The following is an 11767-nucleotide window of genomic DNA, read 5'->3' on the forward strand; positions in this document are numbered from 1 at the left end:
TGGTTATTATCACAACACTGACTTTAACGTGAATATTAAGCTTGTGGTTCAGGTGAGCGGGCCGAGAGCGCCACCTGTCGTCAGAGTCATGTGCCTGCACTGGGCGGGAGCTAAAGTTCAGCCATGTTTTAAGGAATCGTTGGTAATGAAGTCTGAGGTACCAAGTCGTCAGTTCTTTAACGAATGAAGGTTTAACGTGTGTTGGATCTTTAACTTCGACAGTCTGTCTCTCATATTTATGTCTACTCTGAGTATTTCTAAAGGTAATCCCACTCCTGGTCCAGCTGTTTACTGCCGAGGTCTGATGATGAACCCATTTATACACCAAAAGTCTCATTTTGAACTTCACGCCACCCTCACATCACATCAGACCTCGAGCTCAGTGAGCAGCCGATTATTTCAAAAAATGAAAGAGTGGGACAGATGCAGAGCTCCAAGGACAGACTCCTGCTCACTGACTCGTTCACAGATCAGGCAAATGGTTTGTGACAAGAGAAGCCATGACATCAGCAAGCTTACAGCCAATCACATTCCCCGCGCACCGATAAAAAAATCCAAAGGCTACAAACATGACTGCATGTGGCTTGATATCTATACTAGTATATTAGGAGTATGTGGAGCTTCTTAGCTCATCGTGGAGATCATGTTTTAGTTTTGTAGTTTCATTGTGACTGCAAATGTTAGCTTCATTATAAAGTGTTCCAGTTTTGTGTTTTCACCGGTTGCACAAACTGTATCTGAAATGCAGTCCTGTGAGCTTTACTTCATTATACTTTTATATATTTATGATTCTTTGTATAACTAGTGTTTGAAACAGCAAACTTGAGTTATTATAAAACATTAGAAACAAATACAACTGGGAAATTTGATTGACTTCCACTACTTCCTGTGTCACTAAGCTCTTAGTATCCACCATTTCACCAGCGGTCCACGCACTCCACACCTCCAGTTTCACCCACCAGTGTATATTTCCCACTTCTTCTGTTTTAAGTTGTTTTGTTGGCAAATGGGTGAAAACTGGTGACGTGGAGCTGCATGTGAACCAGACCGCTGTGGTAGATGTTCAGAGGTTCACCGTTTTACCTGATAAAGATGAGCTACCAAAACACTGCAAATAAATCATCTATTTTTGTGAGATAGACCATAGACAGGATTGTGTTTGGAGGGCATTTTATTTTGAAATTTTAATTCCAAACTCAGTTTTAGGATCAGGTTTTGGTTTTAAGCTGTTTCCTCTCTACTCACTGTTTGATTCACTGACACTGGTCTTTACCTGGAAGTGAGGCTGTGTCTCCTGATAACAGTGTGTTACTTAGTGGTTGCAGAGCGCTAACGTAGTGAGTCGGTTAAACTGTGCAAACTGGAAGGTGAGCTATGCTCTGTGTTACCTAAAGATAACGCTGGCTTTAAGGCAATCCTCGACAGACTCATTAAAGGGTTGTAATAGATTACAAAATGATGGAAAACCTTTTAAAATATGTCACGTCTGTCTTAATTTAGTGTGAAACAGTGGTTACAGCGTGGATTCAATTTCGACATTTCTGACAGATTATATACACGAGAAACGGACCGAGGAGATAAATCCGAGAAAAAGTGTTTTAAATGCTTAAAACCTCATAAATAACCCACGAAACCCTCGTCCCGCTCCTTAATCCTAATCTACACCCCTAAAACTGAAAACCTCCCAGCCAATCAGACGACAGCTTCCTCAATAACTGAGTGGCCAATCACACACACACACAGCCATGACTGATTATGTAACAGTTCAACTTTGCATGAGGTCATCACAGTGATGTCATAGGGGGTGGAATTATAGAGCTCTTTCACACAACGGACAAAACGCGCACACACACACGCACACACACACGCACACACAAACCAAAGCCCATTAATAACACTATGAATCAATAACGTGATAAAAGCAGGAATCATCGACACCGCCCACGTGGCTTCTTCTTCCTCGTCAGTCCTTCGTGTCTGTGTGACGTCCACCGAGTCCGTTTAGTTTCCAGACAGGAAGTAAGTCTGATCGTCACCAAGTTACAGATTAACTGAAGCTGAAGATTACACCTGCTCCCCCCACCCCATGAAAGAACCTGAACTCTAATTAAGACACTAACGAGCCCGTCAACCCGTCAGCTGACAGACTCCCCCCCCCCCGTTCCTGCACCACCCCGAGCTGGTCCTTTCAGGTCTGACTACCAGACTTCGCAGCGCTTCCCCGTATTCATGGGTGTCCCTTTGGGGCAGTTAAAGTGGCGGCTGAAGTCCGGAGAGTTGGCGAGCGTGCCGATGACTCTGTATCGGGGAGGACTGTGGGGGTCGGTCACGAGGCCCTCGTGAGCGCTCTCTGGTGTCCGAACTGAGCACCACACCTAAAAGAACCGAACAGAAATCCGACTATTATAAGAGGTTCGAGGACAGATCCCTGGGGGACACCAGCGGTAACAGGAAACGGATGGCGTTTGACATTTTCTGAGTTGAATGGACTAATCCCATTTAGGTTTGGCGGTCTAGATCTCTAACTGAAAAAAACAAATAGCTGAGCTTCGTTGTTTGTCTGCAGCGTCTCACCTGGGCAAATCCAACGAAGAAAAGCTGGTCATTGGTCAGGTTGACAGCAGGAAGTCTTTTCTCATCTCCGTTTCCCTGGATCCATGACCGATAGGCCTTAGGAGGAAAACATCAACACGCGGGTTAGTGGGAGGTGTTGACCTGTTGCTGCAGCGGTTTGTGTTCCTACTCACGTGATACGCGGCCTTTAGCCCCCCATTGTCGGCGATGTTTTCTCCGAGTGTCTGTTTTCCGTTGATGTGTTCTCCGTTGACGGTGTAGCGGCCGTACTGATCCACCATACACTCGGTCCGCTGGCGAAACGCCTCCACGGACGAGTTCTGCCACCACGGCCTCAAGTTTCCTTCTTTATCATACTCACGACCTGATGGACACAAGGACCACATTGCAGCTGTGTTGGTACTTTCCTGAGGTAATCAGGATTACCGTCTGTGGTTCTCCAATTGTTTAATGTTTCACGCTCCTGTTTTCGTGGCAGTTTGGAGCCTGAGCCTGTTTTAAGCTCCCGTTAAACATGATTTAGTTCCAGCTCATTAGGTTTGTTTAGTTCATTTTGAGGTAAATTATGGAATTACTGGCACACAAACAGGTTTCTTAGTCACCTCAAATGTCTAATCTAACCCAGATCTATGAGTCCAGCGGTGAGCGTGAGGGTCCGTCCCCACGCCTGCCTGTTTTTAAGACCACGTGGACAAATCTGAATTTACATCACAACACGTCAGCTGCATGTGCGCCCCGGGCAGCCGACTTCAATCAGACTTCAAAGCCGCACAACAGGAACGACAGTCGGCCGCCAGGTCTGCAGCCGTCCGTTAATAATCACCCCAATTCAGAATAAACACACGTCACGCCCACACTGAGCGCAGTGAATCAAATATGACCTGGAGTGAAACTCACCCTGATCATCAAAGGCATGCGTGAGCTCGTGGCCCATCACCACCCCAATGCCACCAAAGTTCAGTGCCCTGAAAACACAAACACACAGCAGTCAAAACGTTACCCACACACCGAGTCCAGAAACAGCTGCGATTGGTCTGGAAGCTCTTTATAAAAAACACGTTTTATAAAGTTTATAATTAGTATTTTTATATATTTACAGTACACACACACACGGTGCGGATGACCGGATCAGCACTTAATCAGAACTTTATGCCCAAACTCAGTGATGATTTAAGCCACACCCACAAACTGAAAGTCTAAAGTCCTGCCAGCGCCCCCTACAGTCAGCAGAGCTCATTACAACAACAATAAGAGCAAACAGCATCCTGAAGAGTGTGAAAGCTGAAGAAAAGAACATGTGAAGACAGACAGGCAGACGCATGGACAGGTAGATACTGAGGTAAACAGACTTGGGGTGGTCGTGGGCGTAGAAGGGAGCTTGCAGGATCCCAGCAGGGAAGACGATGCCGTTCTTAGTGGGCATGTAGTAGGCATTAACTGTAGGAGGAGTCATACTCCATCTGGAGGAGGACAGGAAACAAGGAAAGGATTGGGAGGAGGAGGAGAGGAAGAGAGAAAGGAAGGGGAGGGAGAGGAGTTAATCTGCGGTCCAGCCATACTGTATAAATGTTCAGGGATCGTATTCACAAAGTGTCAGCAAAGACGAGTTACTGACCAGCTGTGATGTGAACCAGAGCTGCTCTTCCAGCACAAACACCAGCTAATCTGTTGGTAGATCTATAAAAACCACTACGACTCTGCACATATGCTCAAAACAGTGTGGGCCTTATGATCAGTCCATCTGATGACAGGATTAGCTCTGCGCTAAACTACAAAGATAACTTCTCCCCTTTGCAAAAATCAGCTCCAACAGGAGCAATGTCAGCCTCATGTACATCGATCCTGTTTGGTCCTGGGATATCTCGTCATCAACGACGAATTGTACCAAACACAGATGATACAAATATACTGAATAAGCTGGTATTTTACACGGCCCGCCTACAGCCGCGGTTTAACACATTGACGGAAGCATCAGTGTAGTTCAGTACCAGTCAGAGTCAGCTCGGTGTCACCTGGAGGACTGTCCCTGACCAGGAAACCTCATCCGTGTTTATCTTCAGCGCTTCTGTAACACCATTCATACGAGACTCCGACGGGAGAAATGCATTTGTTTCAGTTTAAAACCTCACATTACAAATAAGTCAGGTTTAAACCACAGGTGTGCTCTCTCTGAGACCTGACCTCTGACCTTTACCGGGGCCGGCCAATTCATTTTCCCAAACGTGCACATGAGAAACTAAACTGTGACTTAAGTCTCATAATCAGCGCCACAGACTGAGGGCACAGTTACCTCTGACCTCATAAATAAAATAGTGAAAATCCTCCATCAGCCCCTGTTTTTAATGCGAGCTCTTGTCCTGTCATTTTGTTAACTAAAAGTCTTTGATGTGTAGGTTTAAATTGGTAAAATAATATAAAAAATAAATAATATAAATAATGTAAACTGATGGTTACACTGCGTTACACTGTGACGTGTGCGCCTGTATATTTGTGTAGCTGCGCCTCCTGATGTCGGCGTGTATTAGTGACCTCTGTGTGCACTGGTGCACGTGTGCATTACTGGTCTTTGTTGGGAGTCTTCCTCAGCTGGTCGGCCATCACTCGAGAGGAGAAGTTGTAGAAGTTCAACATGTTCTGGAAGAAGCTGTCATCTGACACTTCATACTGAAACACAGACCCAAGCTGTTAGAATACATTAAGTTGAACAGCAGGGGGCAGCACAGCACCACCCAAACGTGAATCTAGAGTCTGACATTCAGAGTCTGCAGGAAACATTTAATTGCAAATGTCCTAAATCGGATTTAGGACGGCTTTCACAGTGTTTCAACCCTCAGTGTGTGCTGTGCAGACGACTGATTACCACCAGTCGTCTTTCTTGGAGCACTTCTTGGTGCTGCCACTTCAAAGCCCTGTGACGTCTCGTGTTTCCTGGTCTGGCTGTTGATTGGCTCTCTGGGAGCCAGGGCGGGATAGCCACCATCACTTACTTCGGTTGGTTTGCAGAGGACCGAGCGATGTTTAGCAGTGTTCACTCACCCCGTCATAAACATCGTCCAACTCCTTGGAGTCCAGGATGAATTCTGGGAAGCCGATCATGTCATAGATTGCATCTGCCTAACGAGGAGCACACAGACAAATCGGTCTTTAACCCTTTTCCTAGTTATCAGCCTTTTTCTGCCTCTTTTCCTGGTGCTGTTGATATTATTTACAGTGAAACTGTTATATTATGGGATACCGGGCACTTTAAGCTCAACTAAGGTAGCCTAACCCGTCTGTAAACCTAACCACCACCAACATTTTCTTTCTCCTACATTTCAAAACCCCAAGGGTACAAACTTTAAGTTGCGTATGCGCTGTGTTTGTGTGTCTGTGTGGACCTTGTCCTTTGCAGCCTGTCTCGTCTGGTCGTCCATCCAGCTGAGTTGGTCTAGCGCTTCTTTGAACGCTGACCGGATGGCGTTGATCATCTTTTCAGCCTGTAAGAGATGAGCGAGTGAGCTCAAACTAACCAGACCTCAATCAGACCTCATGACGAAGTTTCCGAAGGCAGGGCCGGCTCAGTGACTCACAATCTCTTTGCTTTGTTTGTCAAAAGTTGCCTTGACGAACAGCGCTCCCAGCGCAAAGCCCAGGGTGTCGTCAGTGTTCCCAATGCAGGTCTGCCAGCGCGGCGTACAGGACTACGATAAAACACATGCAGTTACAAACTCCTAGGCCCAGTTAGACCAGAGCAGGTGAGTCTACAACCAGTTAGAAGCAGTTAACCTGCTACAGATTGGTATTAGCATAAAGAAGCAGCTGCTTGTTGAAACCAGTCCTGAATGATTGAACCAGTTGGGTCCAACTAAGGTATCACTTCCTTCCTTGGCATAACACATGAAACTAAGCGTGAGCTAACCAATTCAATCCAACTTTATTTATAGAGTACTTTAAAAACAACATGGCTGACCAAGTACTTTCCAGTAAAAAACAGTGAGTAAAAAAACTGTAAAAAAAACAAACAAAACTGTATCCCACAGGACGAGTGAATGGTTTCAGACATGACCTTAGTAATGATCAGACCAGCTCTGAGTTTATTGTGTTCGTGTGTGTCTAAGTTGTTATTAAAACAACATGAATTTTAAACACGATGCACAGTATTTTATCGTCAGAATGTTTAAACAACACACTGATCACTGTTTCCAGGTTGTTTTAAGCATTCCTTGAAATAAATGATATTCTAGCTAACTGAGGTCACTCTACTTGAAGGGCACCGACTGGTTGGAACCCAAACACCATATTACAACTTACAACTCCAGTTATTCTGACACCAGCTGAATGCACCATCAGTTTAAGGAGTTGAAAAAGAAAGCGTTAGTCCCAGTCAGAAACACAATAACCCAAACACACATTGGTCCATTAGCAGGATTACCAGTTGCAGCAGTAGTAACACTAATGAGTGTATCAGCAGCAGTGGCAGTAGTATTTCAAGCTTCTGTACCTTCTTGGTCCCATAAAGACTCTCCAGCAGTTTGTCCTGAGCATTCTCGAAGCGTTGGTCCAGACTGGCGACACTCTTCTGAACCAATGTCCACATCATGTAGTTGTTCAGCAGACTGGAGACACACACACTTCTCATTACACACCAACCAGGCAGATTTAATAAGCAGGGCAAGAGCAGAGCAAGCAGGGCAGGGCTGGGCAAGCAGGGCAGAGCAGAGCAGAGCAAGCAGGGCATGAGAAGCAGGGGTAGGGCAAACAGGGAAGGGCAAGCAGGGGTAGGGCAGGAAAGCAGGGAAAGAGCAAGCAGGGCAGGGCAAGCAGAGGTAGGATAAGCAGGGCAGGGCAAGCAGGGCAGGATGGATGCCAGGGACTACGTCACTGTGGGACATGTTGGTGAATAAGAAGTTTGTACAGGTTTAATTTAGAACTTTCAGAACTCAGCAGTCAGTGTTGTTCTGCTTATAGTGTTTGGGCTGACAGGAGTGTTACCAGATGCACGTAAACACAGACATAAGTGTTTGATTATTTTTTGATGTTCATTCTTTAAAAATGAACTCGAGAAGTTATTCCTTTAGAAATCGTACTCACCCTAGTTTCTGTTTCACAGTTATTAAGCTCCGTATCTTTAGCTGGAGTGTGATTTGGCTTTTTTATCTGTGCATATTTCTAAAGTTAAACCTCTCACTTCTCAGGCTGCAGCAGTGGGTCAGTCCCCACAGACACCTATGCTCAAATGTCCGGCTTCACAGCGGTGGGTATACTTCACACAACTTAACTACTGTTTTGTTGTTCACCTATTTAAGCTTTAGACGGGGAAGGTTTTTAATGCATTTACCTGACAAAAAATTTGGCTGGTTAATGATTAATTGTGTCTGTGATGTGAGTCTCACTCTGAGTGAGAGTCACGGAGCTGCTCAAACCTGCACTTCATTCATGAGAGCACAGTCTGACAATTCATGTCAATAAGACCTGTGTGTTACCTCTGTGGGGGTGGGGCAGTGGATAGCGGCTGACCTGCGGTCTGTCTTGTTGATGAGCTCCGACACCTGCTGCAGGTACTCTTTGGCATACAGGACGACAGGTTCGGTGTCGTTTAGCTCCAGAGGAGACAGAGAGGACGACAGGTAGTCCAACCAGTCGATGGCTGGAGCCAGCAGCTGGAAAGGCAGAGACGTCGGGACACATCACAATAAAACTGACCCCAGCAATGAACCAATCAACGGGGAAAATGAGACAAAGGAGCATCTGAAGAAGGACAAGGAGACGCAGGTGAAGCCAGTCAGGAGGATAACAGTGTTGGGAAAAGAACAAAGGAGGGAAGTAAAACAGAGAATCCCAGAGGAGACGCTAACGTCCAGAAAGAATAAAAAACATAACCACGAAGAGCGAGCAGAGACATCAGAGTGTGTTTAAAGAGTCTGACACTGCAGACCAGCAGGCACATCTGCATTCACACGTATGTACACGTGTGTGTTTGCTTGCACACGTATGTACACGTGTGTGTTTGCTTGCACACGGTGTAGATACACTGTCAGTTTGCTCTGCATATAAAGGCCTTACACTCGAGCCCTCTGTGTTTGCCGGGGTTAGAGACCAGGTATAACCCAAGCTATCACCCCAAACACCCCAAACAATACCATTTCGATTTACAACTTACTACTTAGTCGCAAAAATAAAATCAAAATAATTAGCGAATATTTTAAATTTGCGAATTTTGCACAAATAATTTGGAGTTACGTTCCACAAATACTGACTCGCGAACAGGCAAAGTGGCTCTGACTTCATGCGCATCTCAAACTTAGCAGCTCCTGTTTGTCTGTGAGAAAGAGCAGTGGGGCTTTTAACAGGGCTGCCTGCCTGTCAGCAGTAATCCTCAGTGTGGGAGCAGACTGCACCACCCGGGGGGGAGATGCAGAGATGGAAAGCTAATCCCTGCTGTCTGCTTTGCTTCAGCTTCAAACAGTCAGAAAGTCAAAAACTGAAGTGTGGAGACTCTGCGGGGAGGAAACACACCACAGCAAATGAGCGGAGGCTTTTTTAAGACAATGGCACAGAAAGCAGCAGCTCACAGCTTTGACACGTTTTGCTCTCCGATCAGCAAAGCCCACGTAAAGTTTCCACAGCCCTAAACAACATGACTTCACCATAGGGTTGTGTACAGCGGAGCAGCGGTCCTCACAGCAACAGGGTCCAGGGTCTGGATCCACCAGCCGGCTGAAGTCATTGAGTTTGTCCGTCCTGTGTGAGGCTACGTGACATTCCCACACTGGCCGTAGGCGTGGACACCAACGGGTTTCTGCGTCTGCATTACTGTGCGACGGGCTGAGGACGGGGCCAGGTGTACCCCGCCTTTCACCCTGCTACAGCAGAGCAGTGGGCCTCTAGACCCCCACAATTCTGCAATGCATAGGTGGAACACAGATGCATCTCTGACATAAACAGATCACAAATCAGCAGTTTCACCTTCTTTCCTGTGTTACCTGCACGCAGCAGCCCGGCCTGTGCACACTCACTGAGTCTGTGAAACACGGAGGAGGCTCAGTCGTGGTTTGGGCTGCGTGTCAGTCAGTGGTGTTGGAGATCTTTGTTAAAACAATGACTTATGAACTCAGAAAAGTGCCATCACGAATACAGGAAAGCTTCTGATTGGCTGCAGCTTCATTTCTGTGGGTCAGGGATGGGCTTGCCCAGAGCCGAACCTCAGCATCACTGAAGCAGTGTGGGCTCATCCTGACAGGGAACAGAAGGCAGAAACATCCAAAGAAGAAACCTGGAGAACTGAAGATGGTCACAGAGAGCTGCTCACACCAAACGTTCAATTTCAGCTCATTAGAAATGCACCAACTCTGTTTTTGTCTCATGTGCTATATTTCATGTTTCAATAAATCACTCTGCCTATTTACATTGACTCAAGACTTTTGCACAGTACTGTACAGCCTGCAGAGTTTGTTCTTTGTTCTGTAGAAAATATATCAGCTTCTCGGGAGTCTCATTTTCACAGAACTATTAAAAAATGTGCAAAAAATATAAATTTAGATGCTTCAATGAGCAAAATCAAAGCATGTGAAACAATAAATAAAAGAATTAAAATGAATGTGAGGAGGAAGAGTCCAGACTGCTGAGGTCTCCTCCATCTTCACATCAACCATGTTTATATAATAACCTGTTATCTAACCTCCCTCCCTCTCTCAGAGGTGCAGTCACATAGCAACGACTCATGGCAACGGTCGCCATGGGGACCCCTGAAGCATCTGCAGCCCTGGAGGACAGAGAGCTGCAGCAGACAGGCTGCGCCGCCACGACATCAGAGCCACAACGCCGACGATGAAACACATCTGCTGTATTACTGTGGCCACCGCGAAGATGGCAGGAGGACGCGTCAGAGGAACGCGAGGAGAAAACACAAACGCACGGTCTGAGCGCTGCAGAACAAACGCTGTAATCTGACCTGAGATCAGAGAAATGAACCCAAACCCAGTTAGCAGCAGGAAAGAGGACGCACACAAGCGTCACGCTGATAAAGACCGATGAACATCGGCCGTCCGTTTGTCTCCATCACCCCTGACAGCCACCACCTGTGACCTCTGACCTTTTGTCCAACTGCTTTCATGTTGATTCTGTCAGGTTGCGTCTGCTCGACGCGTCTCTGAAGCTCTTTGACTTTCTCAACCTGTCGGTGACTTTTTGAATATTTCCAGCAAACATTTTGCTGACAGTGAATTCTGCACATGTGACGCCGTTTCACAACATGACAGCGAATCAAACACAATACAAAGTGAAGCCTCCGTTCACATCTGCGACTCTACGTAGACTCAGACCTCGTGACTCAAACGATGACAGCTCTCGGCTCAAAACAGAAACGGTGACGAGCCAGATGGACACAGGTAAAGATTCACTTCCTGTCCAGCCTCAGAGGAAACAACCTAGAATGTGGGAGGAGAGGCTCTGAACCCTCACGTCTTTCAGATGTTTGCCAAACATCACTAGGTTCCTTCAGTAACAGTGGGCCGTGATGTAACCAGACACAGAAACCAATCAGGACGCCAGCCTCACCTGCAGCTCCGCGATGGTGACCTTGTGGTAGATCTTCTCTTCGTCTCGCCGCTGGTCCTGTGGGACGGTGATGTTGGCAAGCCCTGTCTCAAAGTCCATAATCTGCTGCATCTGAGCCTGAGTGGAGCTCCTCTCGCCCCCCAGCAGCATCCCCAGCTCCACCATGTAGTCCAGGTACGCCACCAACACCTGGAAGAAGTCAGGTTTATTCTATTTAAGCTTCAATAAAGTCAGCATGTCACTGGAAGAGGTACACCGCTCCAGGCATTCTTACCTTCTCATTGGCCGTCTTGTTAAGGTAATAGTCCCTGGATGGCAGAAAGAGCCCTGATTGGTCCACCTGCAGAAGAGATCGACACGGTGACTCTGTGACAGCACAGGAGTCATTTGAAAGCTTCTCTTTCTGCTGTCGCAGGCAAATACAAAAAGCAAACACGTCTGCAGAAGCTTGAAGCATAAGTATTCTAGTATGAAATAGTAATAAAAATAGTTTAAGTTAAAGAGGAAACATTGACTGAGGCAGATGTTCATTCAGTGGATCATCGGCTGAACGTGTCACCAGGTGTTTCTGCTTCACCTGAATGACGTTGCTGTTGGAGTTTTTGGGATCGGCGCTGACTCCGACGCTGAAGAACGGCTGACCTCGGTACGGACCGGA

At 46.6% G+C, this 11767-nt stretch overlaps 1 protein-coding gene across 1 annotated transcript in view; it reads right to left on the reverse strand.

The window, feature by feature from the left end:
* Positions 1 to 726: 726 nt before the first annotated feature.
* Positions 727 to 11767, reverse strand: part of LOC120738445 (endothelin-converting enzyme 2-like) — an 11321-nt gene continuing 280 nt past the window's right edge. Inside the window, exons 2-15 of the mRNA XM_040039688.1 lie at positions 11687 to 11751; positions 11384 to 11449; positions 11110 to 11298; positions 8071 to 8213; positions 7055 to 7169; positions 6144 to 6254; positions 5952 to 6050; positions 5611 to 5688; positions 5135 to 5238; positions 3924 to 4034; positions 3472 to 3539; positions 2748 to 2938; positions 2575 to 2670; positions 727 to 2375 (exon numbers count right to left, since the gene is read on the reverse strand). Coding sequence (XP_039895622.1) covers positions 2199 to 2375; positions 2575 to 2670; positions 2748 to 2938; positions 3472 to 3539; positions 3924 to 4034; positions 5135 to 5238; positions 5611 to 5688; positions 5952 to 6050; positions 6144 to 6254; positions 7055 to 7169; positions 8071 to 8213; positions 11110 to 11298; positions 11384 to 11449; positions 11687 to 11751 — 1613 coding nt within the window. The 3' untranslated portion in view covers positions 727 to 2198. The remainder of the gene's footprint in view (positions 2376 to 2574; positions 2671 to 2747; positions 2939 to 3471; positions 3540 to 3923; positions 4035 to 5134; positions 5239 to 5610; positions 5689 to 5951; positions 6051 to 6143; positions 6255 to 7054; positions 7170 to 8070; positions 8214 to 11109; positions 11299 to 11383; positions 11450 to 11686; positions 11752 to 11767) is intronic.

Source organism: Simochromis diagramma, unplaced genomic scaffold, assembly GCF_900408965.1.
Source record: "Simochromis diagramma unplaced genomic scaffold, fSimDia1.1 OVJJ01000031.1, whole genome shotgun sequence".
Taxonomy (NCBI): Eukaryota; Metazoa; Chordata; class Actinopteri; order Cichliformes; family Cichlidae; genus Simochromis; species Simochromis diagramma.